We start from the raw sequence: 20250 nt of genomic DNA, 5'->3' as shown, positions 1-20250 counted from the left end.
TGCCTTAGTCTATGAGCAGCTTATAATGTGAACAAGAAGTGTAACCTGGGGCTTAGCATGGGTTAGGTGAAAGGTGACTTGATAGTTAAAATAACAGAGGATAAAGATGCCATGCTGCAGCCTTCATTCCTTCTTACTTACTTTGATTCACAGCCACTGGTGCACTGTATCTCATTCTGGATGAATAAATATAACTGTTTTGTTTCAATTAAGAAAATTTCATTCATTATTTCAATGCCTTACTTCAATTTCTTTATCAAATGATAAATACCCATGCAGTAACAAATACGAGTGTCAGCAAGCCACTGACCTAACAGAGAAAGATAACTAGTAAGCACCATAGAGGGTCATGGTTTTCTCATTCCATAAATATTGGAATGCTATAATTGCCCAGAAATTTCACAATGACCCTCAGAACTGTAAACACTGTATTTCCAAGTAGCAATCCTTAATGCAATATTTGAAGAACAAACATCAACAAAATAATTATATTTTCCAGATTACATACTAAACTTCCATCAAAATTTCTTACTCCCTTTTCCTTAAGTGTTTGTTCAGCTTTGCTATTTTTTTGTAATTATTAAAGATGTTTGTATACACTTTCTCTTGTAAAAAAAAAATTGTGTGCCATTCCAATTTCAGGTATCCCGTATGTAACTGATTGTGTTGTCGGAGAGTTGGAAAAACTTGGCCAGAAGTACAGAATTGCATTGAGAATAATCAAAGACCCACGATTTGAACGTATACATTGTATGCACAAGGGTACATATGCTGACGACTGCATAGTGCAGAGAGTGACACAGGTTAGTATGCATATTAAGGTGAACACAGAAGTGCCATTGGGTTGTGAGAATTAATTGGTTTGATTTTGTTAATGTTTGTTTGATTTTCTGAGTAGCCTGGCTTTGCATATTCATGGATATAGAGGGGCAATATGTTTTAAGAACAATGGGGGAACCAAGATTAAACCCTGTGGAGGACAATTCTTGGTACGTACCCTGTTTTAATTTCAACCTTCTGCATTCTTCCAGTTAAATATGAATTAAACCATTTGTGCATTGTTACACTCATACAACAATACTTAAGCTTGTCTAGGAGAATATCATGATTCACAGAGTCAAAAGCCTTAGAGAGATCGCAAAATATCCCGGTGGGTGATGCTCGGCTATTCACAGCATTTAATATTTGGTCAGTGAAAGCATACATAGAATTTTCTGTTGGAAAAACCTTCCTGAAAACCAAATTGGCATTTTGTTAGTACTTAATTTTTATAAATATGTGAAGCTACTCTTGTATACATTACTTTTTCAAGAATGTAACAATATTATGAAAAGTAAAGTTGCTGCTCACCATATAGTGGAGATGCTGAGTTGCAGATAGGCACAACAAAAAGACTCACAATTAAAGCTTTCTGCCATTAAGGCCTTTGTCAACAACACACACACACACACACACACACACACACACACACACACACACACACACAACTGCAGTCTCAGGCAACTGAAACCACACTGCGAGCAGCAGCACCAGTGCATGATGATGGGAGTGGTGACTGGGTGAGGGTGGGGAGGGAGCGGGGAAGGGGAGGGATGATGTGCTGGGGGGGGGGGGGGCAGTGAAGTGAAGTGCTGCAGGTCAGATGGAGGGCAGGAGAGAGGTGAGGAGGGGTCGGAGAAGTAGCGGAAAAGGAGAGAAATAAAAAGACTGAGTGTTTTGGTGGAATGACGGCTGTGTAGTGCTGGAATGGAAATAGGGAAGGGGCTGGATGGGTGTGGACAGTGACACAGCCTGTGCCATATGTATCCTTCCCACCAACACCAGCTTTCCTGAATTGCACAGGTTGGAACCTGCAATATGTCCTATGTTCCCTAACCTTCCTGGCCTCAACCTTTGGTAGCCACTATCTTCACCCATACAGCCCCTTCCCTGCTCCCATTTCAGCACTACACAGCTGTCATTTCACCACCACACTCGGTCTTTTTATTTCTCTCCTTTTCCGCTACTCTCCACCACACCTCCCCTGTCCTCAGGCTAACTTGCAGCACTTCACTGTCCGCCACCCCCCTCATACTATCCCTCCCTGCCCCAGCCTCCTCTTTAACCCCACCCAGTCACCACTCCCACTGCTGCTCGCAGTGTGTGTGTGTGTGTGTGTGTGTGTGTGTGTGTGTGTTGACCAAGACCTTAATGGCCGAAAGCTTTTATTGTGAGAGTCTGTCTGTTGTGCTTGTCTGTGGCTCAGCATCTCTGCTATATGGTGAGTAGCGGGTCAATCCGTATGAAGTGGTCCAGAGTGGTGGTTGCTTGGCCTTTTTTAAATATTTTTTTATATGTGATTACCCTATAATTGAGAAGTTCAAAACAGTTTGCTTTTTTACCTTTCTCCTTTACTGATTGGTGACCATTTTCGTTTGTAAGCGTCTGACGATGTTTCAGTTTAGAGACGTTAGCAAAATATGAATATCTCTGCACTGGGTTAAGTTACAACATTCCAATTGACATGATTGTTGTTAGAAAAGTGTCGTCTACACCATTGTCTATTCACAAAATACCCTAAATTTAAAAATAACCAGTCAAAATGACCTCTAAAGTTTGATATTCAAATTTTCAAAAATCCAGTTTTTAGGCCCATAAATAACACACAAGGAGTGATTTGTGAGTGTCTATTTTTTTCATATAGTTGTTGTAATACACTACTAGCCTCATACAGAGCAAGAATGCTTACAAAAGCCTCCTTAATTTTTTATGAATTTTTGAAATTTGAAAATTTCATTTTTTGTAAAGTTTGGGGTTAGTTATCCCAGGTGGGACTGAATATAAAAGTATGATTTTTACACGTATATGAGAGCAATGTATTGTGATAATTTCAACATTGATATCTGACTGTGAACAAAGATACGAATTTTTGAAAATTAGGAGGTAATTCACATTACTCTACAACTGATCTCGCCTGTTGCCTATTTAAATGGTTATTGTTTCATTGTAATAAAATTTAATTGTGTCATATTTATTTAACAACCCAATATTCATTTAGTTTATTTTTAATAATGCAATATTAAACAATATGAGCTTTTGCTTTTGTTCTATGGTAATAAAAATGCCCATTTACGGTTAGGTTTATTGTCAAAAAAGAAGACATTATTGCTAGGTGTGGCATTGTTGTAGTCAGTCTGTTCTGAAACCTCTGTTAGAGTGGATGTAAATACTTCATTGGGAGTGTAGAATGTGTTATGTACTTTGTTCTGTGTGTAATTTGTACTTAATTTTGAGAGATTAACTGGAATGCAATAACATGGATGAACAGTGTTCTGTGGGACAGATGGCAAGTGAAGTGTGTCACAAAACAGTTTACAGTTCAGTTTCAGAAAACTTGAAAATCTGAAGTACAACCACATTTTTGGAAGAAAGTCCTGTGATCCACTTAATGTTCATAGAAAGCCTATTACTAAAGGATTGAGGGAAATAAAACTTGAACATTTGTCCTTGTTATGTGAGAGTGAGACGGCTTCCCAAGTGAAACTTAATGAGAGTCCTGGATATTCCCTTTGCCCAAATTGTTACTCAAAAATATGTGTTGTGAATCCAGAAACAGAATCATGTAACCTTGTTAATGACATTTATATTCCTAATGAGGAAGCTGTTAGCATATTGGATTTTGCTTGTTCTAAGTTAGACGTATCTCCTGCTGCGAAAATAATAAAATTAAGTAGCAGAAATAGAAAAGCAGCTATTGAAAATAAGGTACAACAAATTTCAGACAAAATTAGAAGAGACTTGGAATCATGCTTTAATAATACAGATACCAACATTATTTCTAAAGAAGAAGAAAACCTACCACATGCATCATCTGACACTGAATATTTGAGGTTCATAGAGAAATTAAAAATTAAATGTTCATTGACATCTAAAGAGGAAAAAGTTAAAATTATAAGTTTGCTCCTTGACTCATGGTCAAGAGAAAAAATAGTTCATGAATTCAACGTTTCTCATCGTTTGGTGAAACTAATCTGAAAATTAGTGAAAGAGCAAGGCATTTTTCCAGTTTTAGGAAAGAACAAAGGAGTAGGTATAAGTGAAGAAACAATTAAAAATATCCAGCAGATTTTTGAACTTGATGAAAACAGTAGAATATGCCCAGATTTCAAAGATAGCAAAAGAGTTGTTATAAATGGAGTTAAAGTAACAAAGCAGAAACTACTAGTGCTGTCAAATTCAAATGAACTTTATGTAGCTTTCAAAAATTCTCATCCTGAATGCAAAATTGGAAGGTCAAAATTTTGTGACCTCTGCCCTAAGTGGTGTATTTTGGCTGGATCGTCAGGGACACACACTGTGTGTGTTTGTTAAATAAATGTCGTGTGACTAGGGTCTCCCATTTGCTAGAATGTTCACTGAGTGCAAGTCTTTCGATTTGATGCCATTTCAGCAACTTGCACGTCGATGGGGATGAAATGATGATGATCAGGACAATGCAACACACAGTTTCTGAGCAGAGAAAATCTCTCACTCAGCTGGGAGTCAAACCCGGGCCCTTAGGATTGACATTCTGTCACACTGACCACTCAGCTACCGGGGGCGGATGTGTTTGTTTATATCATCAAAATGTCAAACTGATGATTGTGGGTGCAAAACTCAGTGAACGTAACTAAAAAGAGTTACTTGAGTTAACGGTATGTGACACTAACAGTTATGACTGCATGATAAGTTTGTGTAATAAATGCCCTGGTAAGGAAACCATTATTGAATTGTTTCACGATTATGATTAGGAAATGCCAAACAGTATTACCTTCAAACAGTGGATTACAACTGACAGGGCAGAAATGATATCAGTGGTTAAGTCTCAGGAAGAGTACTTGGAATCTTTAATTGGTAACTTACAAAAACTCAAAAGTCACCGCTATGTTTCTAAAATCCAAAATAAGTTTTTGAAGGTCAAAAAAGCACAACTTCATGAAACTGAGTGCATAGTGCCAGCTGATTTTGCAGAAAGTTTTACATTTGTGATTCAAGATGCAATACAAGGGTACCACTGGGTCAGTGACCAGGCAACAGTGCATCCAGTTATTCTCTACTTTAAAAATGAGAAAGATGAAGTTTGCAGTTCTTCAATTTGCATTCTAAGTGACTACTTGGAGCACAAAACTTTGGCTGTACATGTGTTTCAAAAGTATGTAATTAATGACATGAAAGAAAATTTTCCCAAGGTTGAGAAGCTGATAGACTTTTCAGATGGAAGTGGTAGTCAGTATAAAAACAAAAGGAATTTTTCAAATCTGTGCAACGACAAAGTAGACTTTGGGTTGGAGGCTGATTTGCACTTTTTTGCATCTTGCCATGGTAAAAATGCATGTGATGGAGTAGGAGGTACAACAAAACATGAAGTAAGGAAAGCCAGCTTACAAACACCAACCACAGACCAAATTCTCACAGTACATGACATGTATGTCTTTTGCAAGGCATTACCTATTTTCTGATCAAGAAAGAAGTGGTTCTGCATATGAATACAACACTTCAGACCAGAATTGAAAACTGTTTAGCATTAAAAGTAACAAGGCATTTCCACAAATTTCTTGGCATTGCAGAAAACTTAGTTCGATGCTATGTAACATCAGACACAGAAATTTATGGGGATCATTGTGTCAGTAAAATTACATCGCTGTCTTTGAGGTTGAATGACATTTATTTAATTTGCTTGTAACACGTAATTTTTACATGCATGTGCCTTTTTTTAACAAAGTATATAAAGAATAAAAGTGAAATTTTTACAATTAGAGTTTTCATTTTACATTATTTCTTATTACATTATAAATGTATGTAAAGTATATAAAAGAATAAAAATTAATTTTTTCAATTAGAATTTTCTTTTTACATTATTTCTTATTACATCATAATTCATTTAGGTCCATATTATACGGGCATTTTTAATAAGGCACTGCTTGATGAACTTTTTAAAAGTATGGACTGTTTTGATTTCATCCGATAATGAATTGTGGAAGACAGCTCTGTGGATATAAGGACTTTTGCTGTTAGAGTTAATCTTCTGGTAACCATATGAAAGTCTTTTTTATGCCTTGTTTCATAGTGGTGGTTGTCCATATTTCTTTTTGTGATCTTAAGTGTCTTCTTTCACTAGCCGTATGGTTTCTAGTACATACATGGCATAAAATGTGAGAATATTGTGTCTAGTGAACAGTGTTTTACAAGACGTTCTTTGTTTTACTTTTGCTACAATCCTTAAAGCTCGCTTTTGCAGTATGAAGATTCTTTTCATATTTGTTTGGCATTTGCTGCCCCACAGTACTACCCCATATGACAAGAAGGGGCATACTAACCCATAATATGCAGTCCTTAGAGTTTCCGAATTGAGATACGGTGATAATCTTCTTAGTACATATAGACTGGATGTTATTTTTTTGCAGACATGGTCAACTTGCTGCTTCTAAGAGAGTCTGTCGTCTATGTATAGTCCCAAGAATTTACAATCTGAACGGCTATTTGACAGAGTTTCCTTAGTCTCAGTGTTGTGCCTGTTTATACCACTGGGTTTAAAATGAATGATATTTGTTTTTTTCATGTTTACTTTCAAGTTGTCTTTTTCAAAGTGTGCTCTTGCCTTTTCGATAAAGCTACGAATTTCTTCGACTAGGCCGGTTCCACTGTCTGCACAACAGACACCAGAAGTATCATCGGCATACATAGTGACCAATTGCTTACTGCCCAGAGAACTTGTGAAATCGTTTACGTAACATATGAATAGGACTGAACCTAAAATGGAGCCCTGGGGAACCCCAAAATGTATTTTTCTTATACTTGACCTTTTCTGCTCTAGTATTTCTCCGTTTTAATATAGGGTTTCTGTGCACTGTTGCCTGCCTTTTAAATATGCTTCAAGCAATTGCATGAGTTTTCCAATGAAACCACTCTTCGCAATTTTTGACAAGAGTACATCATGATGTACTCTCAAAAGCTTTTGAGAGGTCCTAGAATTTATGTTTTCAAGTACGTGGTGAACAAATTGTACAGCTGCTGACATGGTACTTCGACCCTTCCTGAAGCCATGTTGGAAATCCCCTAGTAAGTCAGCGTTATTGTAGTGTTCCAGGATTCTTTTTAATATTATTTTTTCTATCAGTTTGCTGAATGTTGAGATGAGGGCTATGGGCCTGTAGTTCCGTACATGCTTTCTTTCCCCTTTTTTGTGCAATGGTTTAATTACAGCAAGTTTCAACCTGTCTGGGAACACACCTTCTTTGAGTGTACAGTTTATAAGATGAAGTAGTGGTTTCAACAGTTCATGTTTGCATTTCTTCATTATATATGGAGAAATTTCATCTATTCCTTCTGATTTTTTGTTTTTGAGGCTATCAATGTGCTGCAAAATACCATAAGCACATTACTGTGGGTAATGTACTACTGCAGTTCTGTTTGTCACTAGTCGTGAATATGTGCTGTTTATCCTGTTTCATACACACATCATTTTCGACAATGTCTATGAAGCAATTATTGAAAGTATTGCTGACCAGAGAAAGGGATCGGAAATGACATTATTGTTCGCAGTTAATTGTACATTATTAATTTTAGTGTCTGTTTCCTTATTTCTTATTTTATTTACAAGTGACCAGCAAGACTTTGAGACATTATCTGAGGTTCGTATCTCTTGGCTGATTCTTTCTGCTTTTAATTTTCTGACTTCTTTGCGGTACTTGTATTTGCACTGCTTGTAGGTTTCTTTATGTACCTCTGAGTCAGTTAGTCTGTGTAAGCGATACAGATTTCCCATTTTGTCTTTTAGATCTTTTGTTTTACGGTCTAATGGCACAGGTTTTGATGTTAAAGGTTGGTTTTTGTGCATATTTACTTTTGTTATTGGCATGGTCCTACTTAGGTGCCCAGTCAGGATTTCTATAAATTCGTTCCATTTATTGTTTACCCCATTGGTAGTAACAACTGATTCCCATTATTCCTGACTTAAACTAAGTCTTAGCTTGGCAATGTTGTTTGCAGATAGTATTCGCTTGTGCTCATACATTTTTCTTGGTTTAAACTTGGTATTACATTTTAGTACTAGTGTTTGGCCTAAATGATCTGAAAGGTGACCATTTATGATGTCTGCTGAGATGATATGGTCATAATTTGTAATGATATGATAAGTTGATATGGGTGTGTTAGTCATTCTAGTGGGTACTAGTCCAAGAATGTCTTTAGCCCCATAGGAGAGGATACAATCTGCAAAACGCTTGCTTTCCTGGTTGTCGAGTAAGGTGTTTATGTTAAGATCTCCAAGTATGATAACATTTACATTTCTGCAACCTCACATTGATTTACTTAGAACTCCGTCAAGTGATTCCAGGAAAGCGTTAAAAGTTTCCACTCGGGGATCTATATATACACCTATAACAATGAACGAAACAGTACAAAATGTGAGTTTAAGAGCTGTAATTTCGAAATCTTTGTCAGCATTGAATTTTTTTGTCCATGACACTTTTTCTGTGGCTGTTATTAACTTACATTTTCTCACGTAAATGGCGACACCACCTCCTTTATTTTGTGTTCTACAGTAGAATGTTGCTAGGTTATAGTCTTCTAATTTGAAATGATGAATGTTGTCTACTGTTTTTTGGTGGTCTGTGACTATTACTACTGTCTGTGACTATTACTACATCACTTCTCTGTGATGAATGATTCAAACGCATCTATTTTGTTTCCTAAACCCTGTACGTTATAATGTAGAAACGATAAATTGCACTCGTTTGAACTGAGGTCTGCTTGAGGCATATGTGGATCACACACACTTGCATCTGGTGTTGCACTGGTGGAAAGTTTTATTGTCCTAAAAAAAAAAACGTCCCTTTTGTCCTGCTGATGTATTGTATCACTGACCTGGTATTTTGTGGTTGATTCATCTGTGAATCCGTGATTTTTGTCCTTCAGAGGGATGGCCACTGTAGCATAGCACTCCGTATTCAGAGTGGCATATGTGTATGATGTGGCTTGCTGAGGTTGAAAGAATAAGTTTGGAATACAATGATGTTTTTGTGCATTTTTACCACCCTGCTGCCCCAAGAACATCATTCAAGAAATCTACTAGTGACAAAGTTTGATACCAATGAAAAATGTTTTAAGGAAACTTTCAGTGCTTGAACTTACCACAGCAACTGGGAGGTCTTACTCTATATCACAGAAGCTGTCTGAAGAAATAAGTGTTGTTAACATTCACCACCATGTTTAACAACAGTCGAATCTCGAAGGATGTTAATTGAAACTATTTATTTATTTTAAGTATGTCCAAATTATATAAATGTTCATTTCAGTGATGTTTCCACTTTTTGTGGATAATCCAGTACCTTACTTCAATAATAAATTGAGTATATCCCGCCAGCTGGAGTGGCCGTGCGGTTCTAGGCGCTACAGTCTGGAGCCGAGCGACCGCTACGGCCGCAGGTTCGAATCCTGCCTCGGGCATGGATGTGTGTGATGTCCTTAGGTTAGTTAGGTTTAAGTAGTTCTAAGTTCTAGGGGACTGATGACCTCAGATGTTAAGTCTCATAGTGCTCAGAGCCATTTGAACCATTTTTGAGTATATCCCGCCAATATCACACATGAATAGGCAACAGCTATAAGATCAGTTGTCGAGTAATGTGAATTATCTCCTCATTTTCAAAAATTCATATCTTTGTTCACAGTCAGATATCAGTGTTGAAATTTTTACAGTACATTGCCCTCATATAGGTGTACAAACTGTGCAAAAATCATATTTTTATAATCAGTCCCACCGTAGATAATTAACCCCAAACTTTACAAAAAATGAAAATTTTTAAATTTCAAAAATTTATAAAAAGTTAAGGAAACATTTGTAAGTGTTCTTGCTCTATATGAGGCTAATAGTATATGATATCTAACTACAGGAAAAAATAGACTCTCATAAATCACTCCTTGTTTGTTATTTATGGACTTAAAAAACGATTTTTGAAAATTTGGATACCAAACTTTAGAGATCATTTTGACTGGTTATTTTGAATTTAGGGTATTTTGTGTAATGGACAATGTTGTAGAGGACACTTTTCCAAAAACAATCATGTCAATTGCAATGTTGTAACTTAACACAGTGCAGAGATATTCATATTTTTTGCTGACGTCTCTAAACTGAAACATCGTCGCCCGCTTACAAACGAAAATGGCCGCCATTCAGTAAAGGTGAAAGATAAAATTAAACAAAAATATATAAAAAAATATTTAAAAATGGTCAAGCAACTAACTTAATTTTTATTGGACCACTTCATTTGAATTGACCCTTACACCTTTCCTTCTCATAATATTGTTACAGTCCATTCTGGATTTTCCATTATTCGATTTTTACTTTTTCAAGAATTTTCGATAAAGCTGTCGGAAGTGACATTGAGCGGTAGTTGATTAGCATCAGACCTATCCCCTTATTTATGCAACAATAGCAGATTTGACTCTGTCCGGAAAACTTTCATGTTTCAGTGAGCTACAACATATGTGGCTGACAGTCCTACTTATCCGTTGGGAACAAGTTTCTAGTACTCTATTGGAAAGTCCATCAATTCGATGCGAGCTTTTACTTTTGAGTGAATTTCAGTTTTATCTAACTGCAAAGGTATTGCCTCTTCCATATAAAGCATTGCATTTTCTAATGAGTATCTGGACTGTATTGTCTCTGCAACAGTTAAAAAAATGATTATTAAAAATATTTTCTACTCCTGACTTTTTGTTAACCAACTTTTCATTGAGTTTGATAGAAAAGTCTTCCTGTGCTCTCAGGTGGCCTGTTTCGCTTTTAACACTATTCCAAATTGTTTTAGTTTTGTTATCAGAGATGCTACTCTCAGGCATAATGCACATTATATTTCACTGTTTCCTTGGGGAAACTGTTTTCAAATATACTCACAAAGGTATCACCCCCCGTCCCCCCATAACCATCTATCACAGCAACAACATAGAACCCCAGAACTAACATTCCTACAGCACCTTAAGCACTTCTCGCTAATGGTTGTTTACAATCTCTTTATAAAATTTACCTAGACAATAATAGTAATATTCTGTTAACTACAAATCACAAGAGTCACTAAGGTTATGTGAAACACTAATATATGTGTATCGTATCATAATGCTTTTAAAATGATGTTAAAACTCAAAACTCATATGCCCAAAAAATTAGGCCTAAGATCACGTATCCGCAATACAGGATTTTGAAAAGAAATGAAAGGTAGAACGTAAAACTTTTTAATTTCCCGAGCAGATACTGCACTACTAAGAGTATGTGTAAAGAAAACAACCTGAATTATTTGCTTAATACATAAACAAACATCTTAAATTTGTATGAAAACCTACGTCTAAAGCACTTGGAAACCGGCTCCTAGGATATTTATTAATTTATCTTTTCCCCCCAAGAAATATATCGAAACAGGTGAAATCTCAAGTAGATGACGGAATAGGCTCTAATTAATTTCCTTAAGGTGTAATATTAACATAGTTGACATTTTTTAAAGAATTAACTACTTACCTTCATGAGCTCAGTATTAAAGTGTGTGCGGTCTGTAGCAGAGCCGAAATAACAGTCCTATACTCCTTATTGTATTCCTCCATCAAATGCACTAATACCCACTTAGTTTTATTCTTGATCACCTGACAAATGTTACCTGAATACACACCAACATGATCATTCCCCTCTCCCCCCCCCCCCCCCCCAAATCCCATCAAACCTATACTAGAACCACCCCTCTTAACTTGTTTTTATGAAACTGAGACCTGTTGATTTCCACTACCACTGCTCTCTCCTCTCCCTTACCCCCCTCAACTGACCACTATTACTTAATGATTTCACAGCACACTTCTCTGCAAAATGAAAACCACACAGTGATCACTTGCTCCAGTCGTATGTGCACAGAAATCAATGGAAGACTGGCAACAAAACTAATAAATAACTGGAACAGTCTCTCTGCTGCAACTTAGAATTTTCAAACTATGTACCGCTACATATGGATCACCACATATAAAGGTCCCTGGTCCAAGAAGTGGGAAGTTTTGGTGAACATATATTGATGACAACATGGGAACAAACATATTTTGCAATCAAAGCAAAAAGCTGCAAAAACGACTGTGCACAACATATCATCCCCCACTCCAACCACCAATGAATGATCCATGAACTTTTCCATCATCTCCTCTGCTAATTAAAACAAAAAACAAAAAAAGACCACTATTAAGTTTCCGGCGTTAATAAGCTCGTGGCACTAATAATACCTAACATAAACACGAATGCATAACCCCCAATACACAGAATCAAAGTAACTCACTATGGAATGGGCACACAATGTTTCAGTGAAATGTCTCGCAGTGAGCTAACAATGTCTAAAGACTCATTAACATATGTAACAGACAACTTTGAAACAGAGATACCTAACACAAGGGTGCACCACCAATTACCTTATTACAACATGCCATCTACAAACATGACCCTTCTAAAAAAATCTGCACCATCGTGATGTCCCACAACACATATATGTCATGGGTCAAAGCAGGCGGGTGGTATTGGACACTTTGGTTGACCAGAAAAATTTTATCCTTGGTAAATTACATATAGCAATGGGCAGTTTACGAAACTGGACGAATGCCACACCAGACTATGACAAAAATTAATTACATTCTGTTTCATGGCAGCCAGTGCAGTTTTCCCATGTGGCACATGGGTTAGTTCCATGTAGCCAAAGGGCGGAGTGGGGAGAGTAAAGTTGTTCAAACATCTGGACATAATATTGCAAAGCGATATGAGGTGGAATGAGTATGTGTTTGAACTGTGATAGAGAAGGTTTATTGGGAGAATTTCTTAGGGGAGAGTGGTTCACCTGTAAAAGTGTCTGCATGTGGGACGCTGGTGCGACCTATTCTTGAGTACTTCTCAAGTGCTTGGGATACGTACCAGGTTGGATTGAAGGAAGACATCGAACCAGTTCAGAGGTGGGCCGTCAGATTTGTTATGGGTAAGTTCGAACAACACATAAGTGTTGTGGAGATGCTTCGGAAACTCACATGGCAATCTCTGGAGGGAAGGGGATGTTCTTTCCTATACACACTGTTGTTGTGATCTTCAGTCCTGAGACTGGTTTGATGTAGCTCTCCATGCTACTCTATCCTGTGCAAGCTTCTTCATCTCCCAGTACCTACTGCAACCTACATCCTTCTGAATCTGTTTAGTGTATTCATATCTTGGTCTCCCTCTATGGTTTTTACCATCTGTGCTTGCCTCCAATACTAAATTTGTGATCCCTTGATGCCTCAGAACATGTCCTACCAACAGATCCCTTCTTCTAGTCAAGTTGTGCCACAAACTTCACTTCTCCCCAATCCTATTGAATACCTGCTCATTAGTTATATGATCTACCCATCTAATCTTCAGCATTCTTCTGTAGCACCACATTTTGAAAGTTTCTATTCTCTTCTTGTCCAAATTAGTTATCGTCCATGTTTCACTTCCATACATGGCTACGCTCCATACAAATACTTTCATAAACTACTTCTTGACACTTAAATCTATACTCAATGTTAACAAATTCCTCTTCTTCAGAAACGCTTTCCTTGCCATTGCCAGTCTACATTTTATATCGTCTCTACTTCGACCATCATCAATTATTTTGCTCCCCAAATAGCAAAACTCATTTACTACTTTAAGTGTCTCATTTCCTAATCTAATTCCCTCAGCATCACCCGACTTGATTCGACTACGTTCCATTATCCTTGGTTTGCTTTTGTTGATGTTCATCTTATATCCTCCCTTCAAGACACTATTCATTCTGTTCAACTGCTCTTCCAAGTCCTTTGCTGTCTATGACAAAATTACAATGTCACTGGCGAACCTCAAAGTTTTTATTTCTTCTCCATGGATTTTTATTCCTACTTTGAATTTTTCTTTTGTTTCCTTCACTGCTTGCTCAATATGCAGATTGAATGACACTGGGGAGAGGCTACAACCCCGTCTCACTCCCTTCCCAACCACTGCTTCCCTTTCAAGTCCCTCAACTCTTACAACTGCCGTCTGGTTTCTGTACAAATTGTAAATAGCCTTTTGCTCCCTGTATTTTACCCCTGCCACCTTCAGAATTTGAAAGAGTATTCCACTCAACATTATCAAAAGCTTTCTCTAAGTCTACAAATGCTGGAAACATAGGTTTGCCTTTCCTTAATCTAGCTCCTAAGATAAGTCGTAGAGTCAGTATTGCCTCACATGTTCCAATATTTCTACGGAATCCAAACTGATCTTCCCAAAGGTCGACTTCTACCAGTTTTTTCATTTGTCTGTAAATAATTCGCGTTAGTATTTTGCATCCGTGACTTATTAAACTGATTGTTCGATAATTTTCACATCTGTCAACACCTGCTCTCTTTGGGATTCTAATTATTATATTCTCCTTAAGTCTGAGGGTGTTTTGCCTGTCTCATACATCTTGCTGACCAGATGGTAGAGTTTTGTCAGGACTGGCTCTCCCAAGGCCGTCAGTAGTTCTAATGGAATGTTGTCTACTCCCAGGGCCTTGTTTCGACTTAGGTCTTTCAGTGCTCTGTCAAACTCTTCATGCAGTATCGTATCTCCCATTTCATCTTCTTCTACATCCTCTTCCATTTCCATATATTGTCCTCAAGTACGTCGCCCTTGTATAGACCCTCTATATACTCCCTCCACCTTTCTGCTTTCCCTTCTTTGCTTAGAACTGGGTTTCTATCTGAGCTCTTGATATTCGTACAAGTGGTTCTCTTTTCTCCAAAGGTCTCTTTAATTTTCCTGTAGGCAGTATCTATCTTACCCATAGTGATATAAGCCTCTACATTCTTACATTTGTCCTCTAGCCATCCCTGCTTAGTTATTTTTCACTTCCTATCGATTCCATTTTTGAGACGTTTATATTCCTTTTTGCCTGCTTCATTTACTGCATTTTTATATTTTCTCCTTTCATCAATTAAATTCAGTATTTCTTCTGTTACCCCAGGATTTCTACTAGCCCTCGTCTTTTTACCTACTTAATCCTCTGCTGCCTTCACTACTATACACACTATTGAGAAAATTTAGAAAACTGGCATTTAGAGGTGACTACCGAACGGTTCTACTGCCGCCAATGTACGTTGCGCATAAGGACCATGAAGATAAGATATGAAAAATTGGGGCTCATACGGAGGCATATAGACAGTCATTTTTCTCTCGCTATATTTGCAAGTGGAACAGAAAGAGAAACGACAAGTAGTGGTATAGGGTACCCTGCACCACACATCGTACACGGTGGCTTGCAGATTAGGATACTTTTAAGCGTAGAATGAGCGGCAATGTATTTTGGGGGTCAAAATTTAAATGTTATTCACAGGTTACTTAAAGGCTTCTTAAAATTTTACTTTCTTAGCTTTCGTAGTTACAACTACTGTCTTTTTGAATGAACTGTACGTTTTGTCCTTATCTGGACACCCAGATGTTATACGATTGCCTCTTCTCATTGCTATGAAAAACATTGTCTGCCCACTGCTCTCGGACTGTTTACAATGAGCTGCTGACAAATTAAGGCCTGACGTGTATACTGAGCTGGAAGTTTTATGAAGGAAAAAGCAAAGTACATCAATTGAACATATATTGCTTTGTACTGATAGTTGATAAAATTTTGCTATGTATAATCCCCTCTTTTCCCCCACCAAAAAGTTTCAAATGCCATTTTCTAGAGCTAGTATATCTTTGAAATGTATGTCATTAGAAACTAATTCTGTGAGAGATTGCAAAAATTCCCCCTAAAAATGTTTCTCAGTAGCTTTCTAAGTGAATCATGTGCATAATGGAAAGAACTAAATTAACACTAACTGTCAATAAAAAATTCAGAGGCGGATATAAATTTTTATTAAATAGTGTTAGTAAATTGGTTGACAGGCCAAGTTGAAGGAAATTACCAATAATTCATAGCCTTAAAAAATATACTGGGAAGCAATTATTTGCAACATAATGCTGAGGAATTCATTCTGAACAGTTTCAAAATTGTCATGTAAACCATTATATTTTCATATATTTGCCAGCTGTACATGTTCCACAAAATTATGAACTTAGGTTATGTATTTTTTATCATCTAGTTGAGAATGACAAAAAGAGATGGAAGGGGTGGGAAAAGTATTTGTTTACATTCGTTTATGACTGATAAGCTTACCGAGTGTTGTGGGAAAGGGGGGGGGGGGGAGTACGTGGTGCATGCATGGTAGAGAGAGGAAGAGGAAGTTAAAATGTTTCAGTGAAGTCTTTTGTTTCAGCATAAATGTTACATAGTGGCAACGTGTGATCGGGACTTGAAAAAGAGGATACGAAAGATTCCTGGCATTCCCATTATGTATGTCGCCCAGCACAGGTGAGTGTATTGTAGTTTCATAATTGTGCTGAAATAATAGTTCACATTTCTCAGTAATACATAACTTTGGCAGCCAAGAGAATCGTGCTTCCAAAGATCAGATGTCTTTCGGTTATTGTTGATTGTTTATTTTGATTAAGACTATTAGATGAGTCAGAGAATATGAATTTAAAATAAAACCACACGGGTCTGAGACATTCTGCTTGCTACAGATATTTCTTGCAGGAGTTCCTGTATAATTTTGACAGTTCATTTTATCTTGTCATCTCATGTAGATTTCTTCTGGAATGCTAATATATTTATTATAAAATTATCAGTTTTTTCCTTCAGGATAAAATTCAAACGTCAGTTGCAAATCTTACCATGCTTTACCACTTTCGACAGATTAATTTGTCTTCTTCAGAAGCCTACAAAATTTGGGATATTATAAACCTTTAGACCTTGGCTATACATTTATGTGGAGTATAAGACTTACTTACTTACTTACTTACTTAGTATTGGTTTAGCAGACGTCAATATCTTCTTCCGAGAATAAAAATACCATGATATGTCCAGAAATGAATGTATTGTAAGTGTTTATTTTAAACACTGATTTGCAATTTACAGTAACTGAATCACATCTTTGTATCTGTAGTACTAACAGCAAGGAACATACATAAAAGCATGTAAAAACAAAAATATAACCAAGGTATATAAAGAAGTATAATGTAGTACATTTGGAAAAACGTGACACACAATTCTAACATGTGAAAGGAAAGTTCTGGTTGAGAATTAAGAGTAATTTAGGAATAAAGGAGACTACTCCTCAAAAGGCAGAAGTGCTGTGTCATCAATAGATACACAAACAAAAGGTACAGAGATTGACTGGATTTCAGAATGCACTTCTTTTTCAAGCTTGTAGAAAAAACGTGCGCGCGCGCACACACACACACACACACACACACACACACACACACACACACTCTGTCTCTCTACATTGTGCTCAGTCAACTACCGGCTCTTTCCTGACCCACAGTGAGCGAGAAGTGTTATGCTGTTATCAGGAGTCACTTGGTCCGTGGAGTTGTGTGCGCGACTTTCGTAACGGACGTGGCCGGTACTACCGGTACTACAGAGTGTAACAAAGTTGGGACAGCTATTATGGAGTGCGTCATAAAGGCGAGAGGGAAGAAATATAAGAGAGAAACAAACAAACAATGGAGGCGAGTTAAATAAAGGAGGCAATATCGAAGTATTGTATTGAGGTATAAAGAGACGACTCACTGAAAGGCAGAAGCACAGATTGCCGACAGATACACAAGCAAAAGGTAAAGAGCTTTGCTTGGCTAGCTTCTGGAATGAAATTCCTCCTCAAGCAACCGGCGGGTGCCCCCCCCCCCCCCCCTCCCCGCCTACACACACACACACACACACACACACACACACACCTACCTGTCTCCCTACATTGTGCTCATTCCACTGCCAGCCCTTTTCCCTTTCCTGGCCCACGGTGGGGTGGGGGCTGAGGGGTGAGAGAGGTGGGAGGCAAGGAGGGGGTAGGAACTACAGATAACATTAGGTTTGGATGGAAGAAAGCCAATACGCTAGGTATGGAAAGTTCAGTTGAGAATTACGAATTATTTAGGAATAAAGGAGACGACTCACCGAAAGGCAGATCGCTACATCATAGATAGGTACACAAACAAAAGGTTGAGAGATTGGCTAGCTTTCGGAATGCACTTCTAGCATCTCTGTGTCCCCACATCAGCTAGGTGGTTGCTGTTATCTCATGTCCTAGTCTATGAAATCACATGCCCAACCATCTGCCACCTGCACCACTAGCTAGCCCACAGAAGGCTTCCCCCTTCCCTCCAAGCCACTAGAAGCTTCCCCCCAACCCCCTTCCTGCCTTCCGCCTCTCTCCATCGCTTATCCCACCCAGTCCCACCTCACCCCAGTTACTCACCACAGTCCAGTAAAGAGCTGGTGGTTAACTGAGCAGGTTAACTGAGCACACTGTAGTGAGACATGTGTCACACTGCACTCGTTTTTCCTCAAGCTTGAAGAAAGAAGTCCATTCTGAAAGCTACTCAACCTCTGTACCTTTTGTTAGTATACCTATCGACAATACAGTGTTTCTGCCTGTCACCAAGCGAGGTGGTGCAGTGGTTAACACACTGGACTCACATTCGGGAGTACTACGGTTCAAACCCACCTTCGGCCATCCTGATTTAGGTTTTATGTGATTTCCTTAAATTCGTTTCAGGCAAATGCCAGGATGGTTCCTTTGAAGGGGCATGGCTGATTTCCTTCCCTAATCCGAGCTAGTGCTCCGTCTCTAATGACCTCATTGTCGACAGGATGTTAAACATTAATCTCCTCCTCCTGTCTGTCGGTGAGTCGTCTCGTTTATTCCTAAATAATTAATAACTTATGAAAGGAATAGGCTAATTTTCACATTTTATAAGAGAAGACATGCAATCAAAATAGTGTATGTTTTGTAATGCTAACTGGTCATTCACCAAATCTTTTGAATTTAGGTGACAATGTTTGTTGTTGTTGTTGTGATCTTCAGTCCTTAGACTGGTTTGATGCAGCTCTCCATGCTACTCTATCCTGTGCAAGCTTCTTCATCTCCCAGTACCTACTGCAGCCTACATCCTTCTGAATCTGCTTGGTGTATTCATCTCTTGGTCTCCCTCTACAATTTTTACCCTCCATGCTGCCCTCCAATACTAAATTGGTGATGCCTCAGAACATGTCTTACCAACCGATCCCTTTTTCTAGTCAAGTTGTGCCACAAATTTCGCTTTTCTCCAATTCCATTCAATACCTCCTCATTAGTTATGTGATCTACCCATCTAATCTTCAGCATTCTTCTGTAGCACCACATTTCGAAAGCTTCTATTCTCTTCTTGTCTAAACTATTTATCATCGATGTTTCACTTCCATACATGGCTACGCTCCATACAAATACTTTCAGAAACTACTTCCTGACACTTAAATCTATACTCAATGTTAACAAATTCCTCTTCTTCAGAAACGCTTTCCTTGCCATTGCCAGTCTACATTTTATATCGTCTCTACTTCGACCATCATCAGTTATTTTGCTCCCGAAATAGCAAAACTCATTTACTACTTTAAGTGTCTCATTTCCTAATCTAATTCCCTCAGCATCACCCGACTTGATTCGACTACGTTCCATTATCCTTGGTTTGCTTTTGTTGATGTTCATCTTATATCCTCCCTTCAAGACACTATTCATTCTGTTCAACTGCTCTTCCAAGTCCTTTGCTGTCTATGACAAAATTACAATGTCACTGGCGAACCTCAAAGTTTTTATTTCTTCTCCATGGATTTTTATTCCTACTTTGAATTTTTCTTTTGTTTCCTTCACTGCTTGCTCAATATGCAGATTGAATGACACTGGGGAGAGGCTACAACCCCGTCTCACTCCCTTCCCAACCACTGCTTCCCTTTCAAGTCCCTCAACTCTTACAACTGCCGTCTGGTTTCTGTACAAATTGTAAATAGCCTTTCGCTCCCTGTATTTTACCCCTGCCACCTTCAGAATTTGAAAGAGTATTCCACTCAACATTATCAAAAGCTTTCTCTAAGTCTACAAATGCTAGAAACATAGGTTTGCCTTTCCTTAATCTAGCTCCTAAGATAAGTCGTAGAGTCAGTATTGCCTCACATGTTCCAATATTTCTACGGAATCCAAACTGATCTTCCCAAAGGTCGACTTCTACCAGTTTTTTCATTTGTCTGTAAATAATTCACGTTAGTATTTTGCATCCGTGACTTATTAGACTGATTGTTCGGTAATTTTCACATCTGTCAACACCTGCTCTCTTTGGGATTCTAATTATTATATTCTCCT

The 20250-nt window shown here is 38.0% G+C and overlaps 1 protein-coding gene across 2 annotated transcripts in view; it reads left to right on the top strand.

Moving 5' to 3' along the window:
- The window catches only part of LOC124620385 (rRNA-processing protein FCF1 homolog), a 45553-nt gene that overhangs the window by 2065 nt on the left and 23238 nt on the right, over positions 1–20250 (top strand). For both annotated transcript variants that reach the window (XM_047147062.1, XM_047147061.1), the window contains 2 exons: positions 643–803; positions 16294–16388. In XM_047147062.1, coding sequence (XP_047003018.1) covers positions 643–803; positions 16294–16388 — 256 coding nt within the window. The remainder of the gene's footprint in view (positions 1–642; positions 804–16293; positions 16389–20250) is intronic.

Source organism: Schistocerca americana, chromosome 6, assembly GCF_021461395.2.
Source record: "Schistocerca americana isolate TAMUIC-IGC-003095 chromosome 6, iqSchAmer2.1, whole genome shotgun sequence".
Classification (NCBI taxonomy): Eukaryota; Metazoa; Arthropoda; class Insecta; order Orthoptera; family Acrididae; genus Schistocerca; species Schistocerca americana.
The sequence above is the reverse complement of the archived record's forward strand: the minus strand, read 5'-3'. Positions and strand labels throughout refer to the sequence as shown.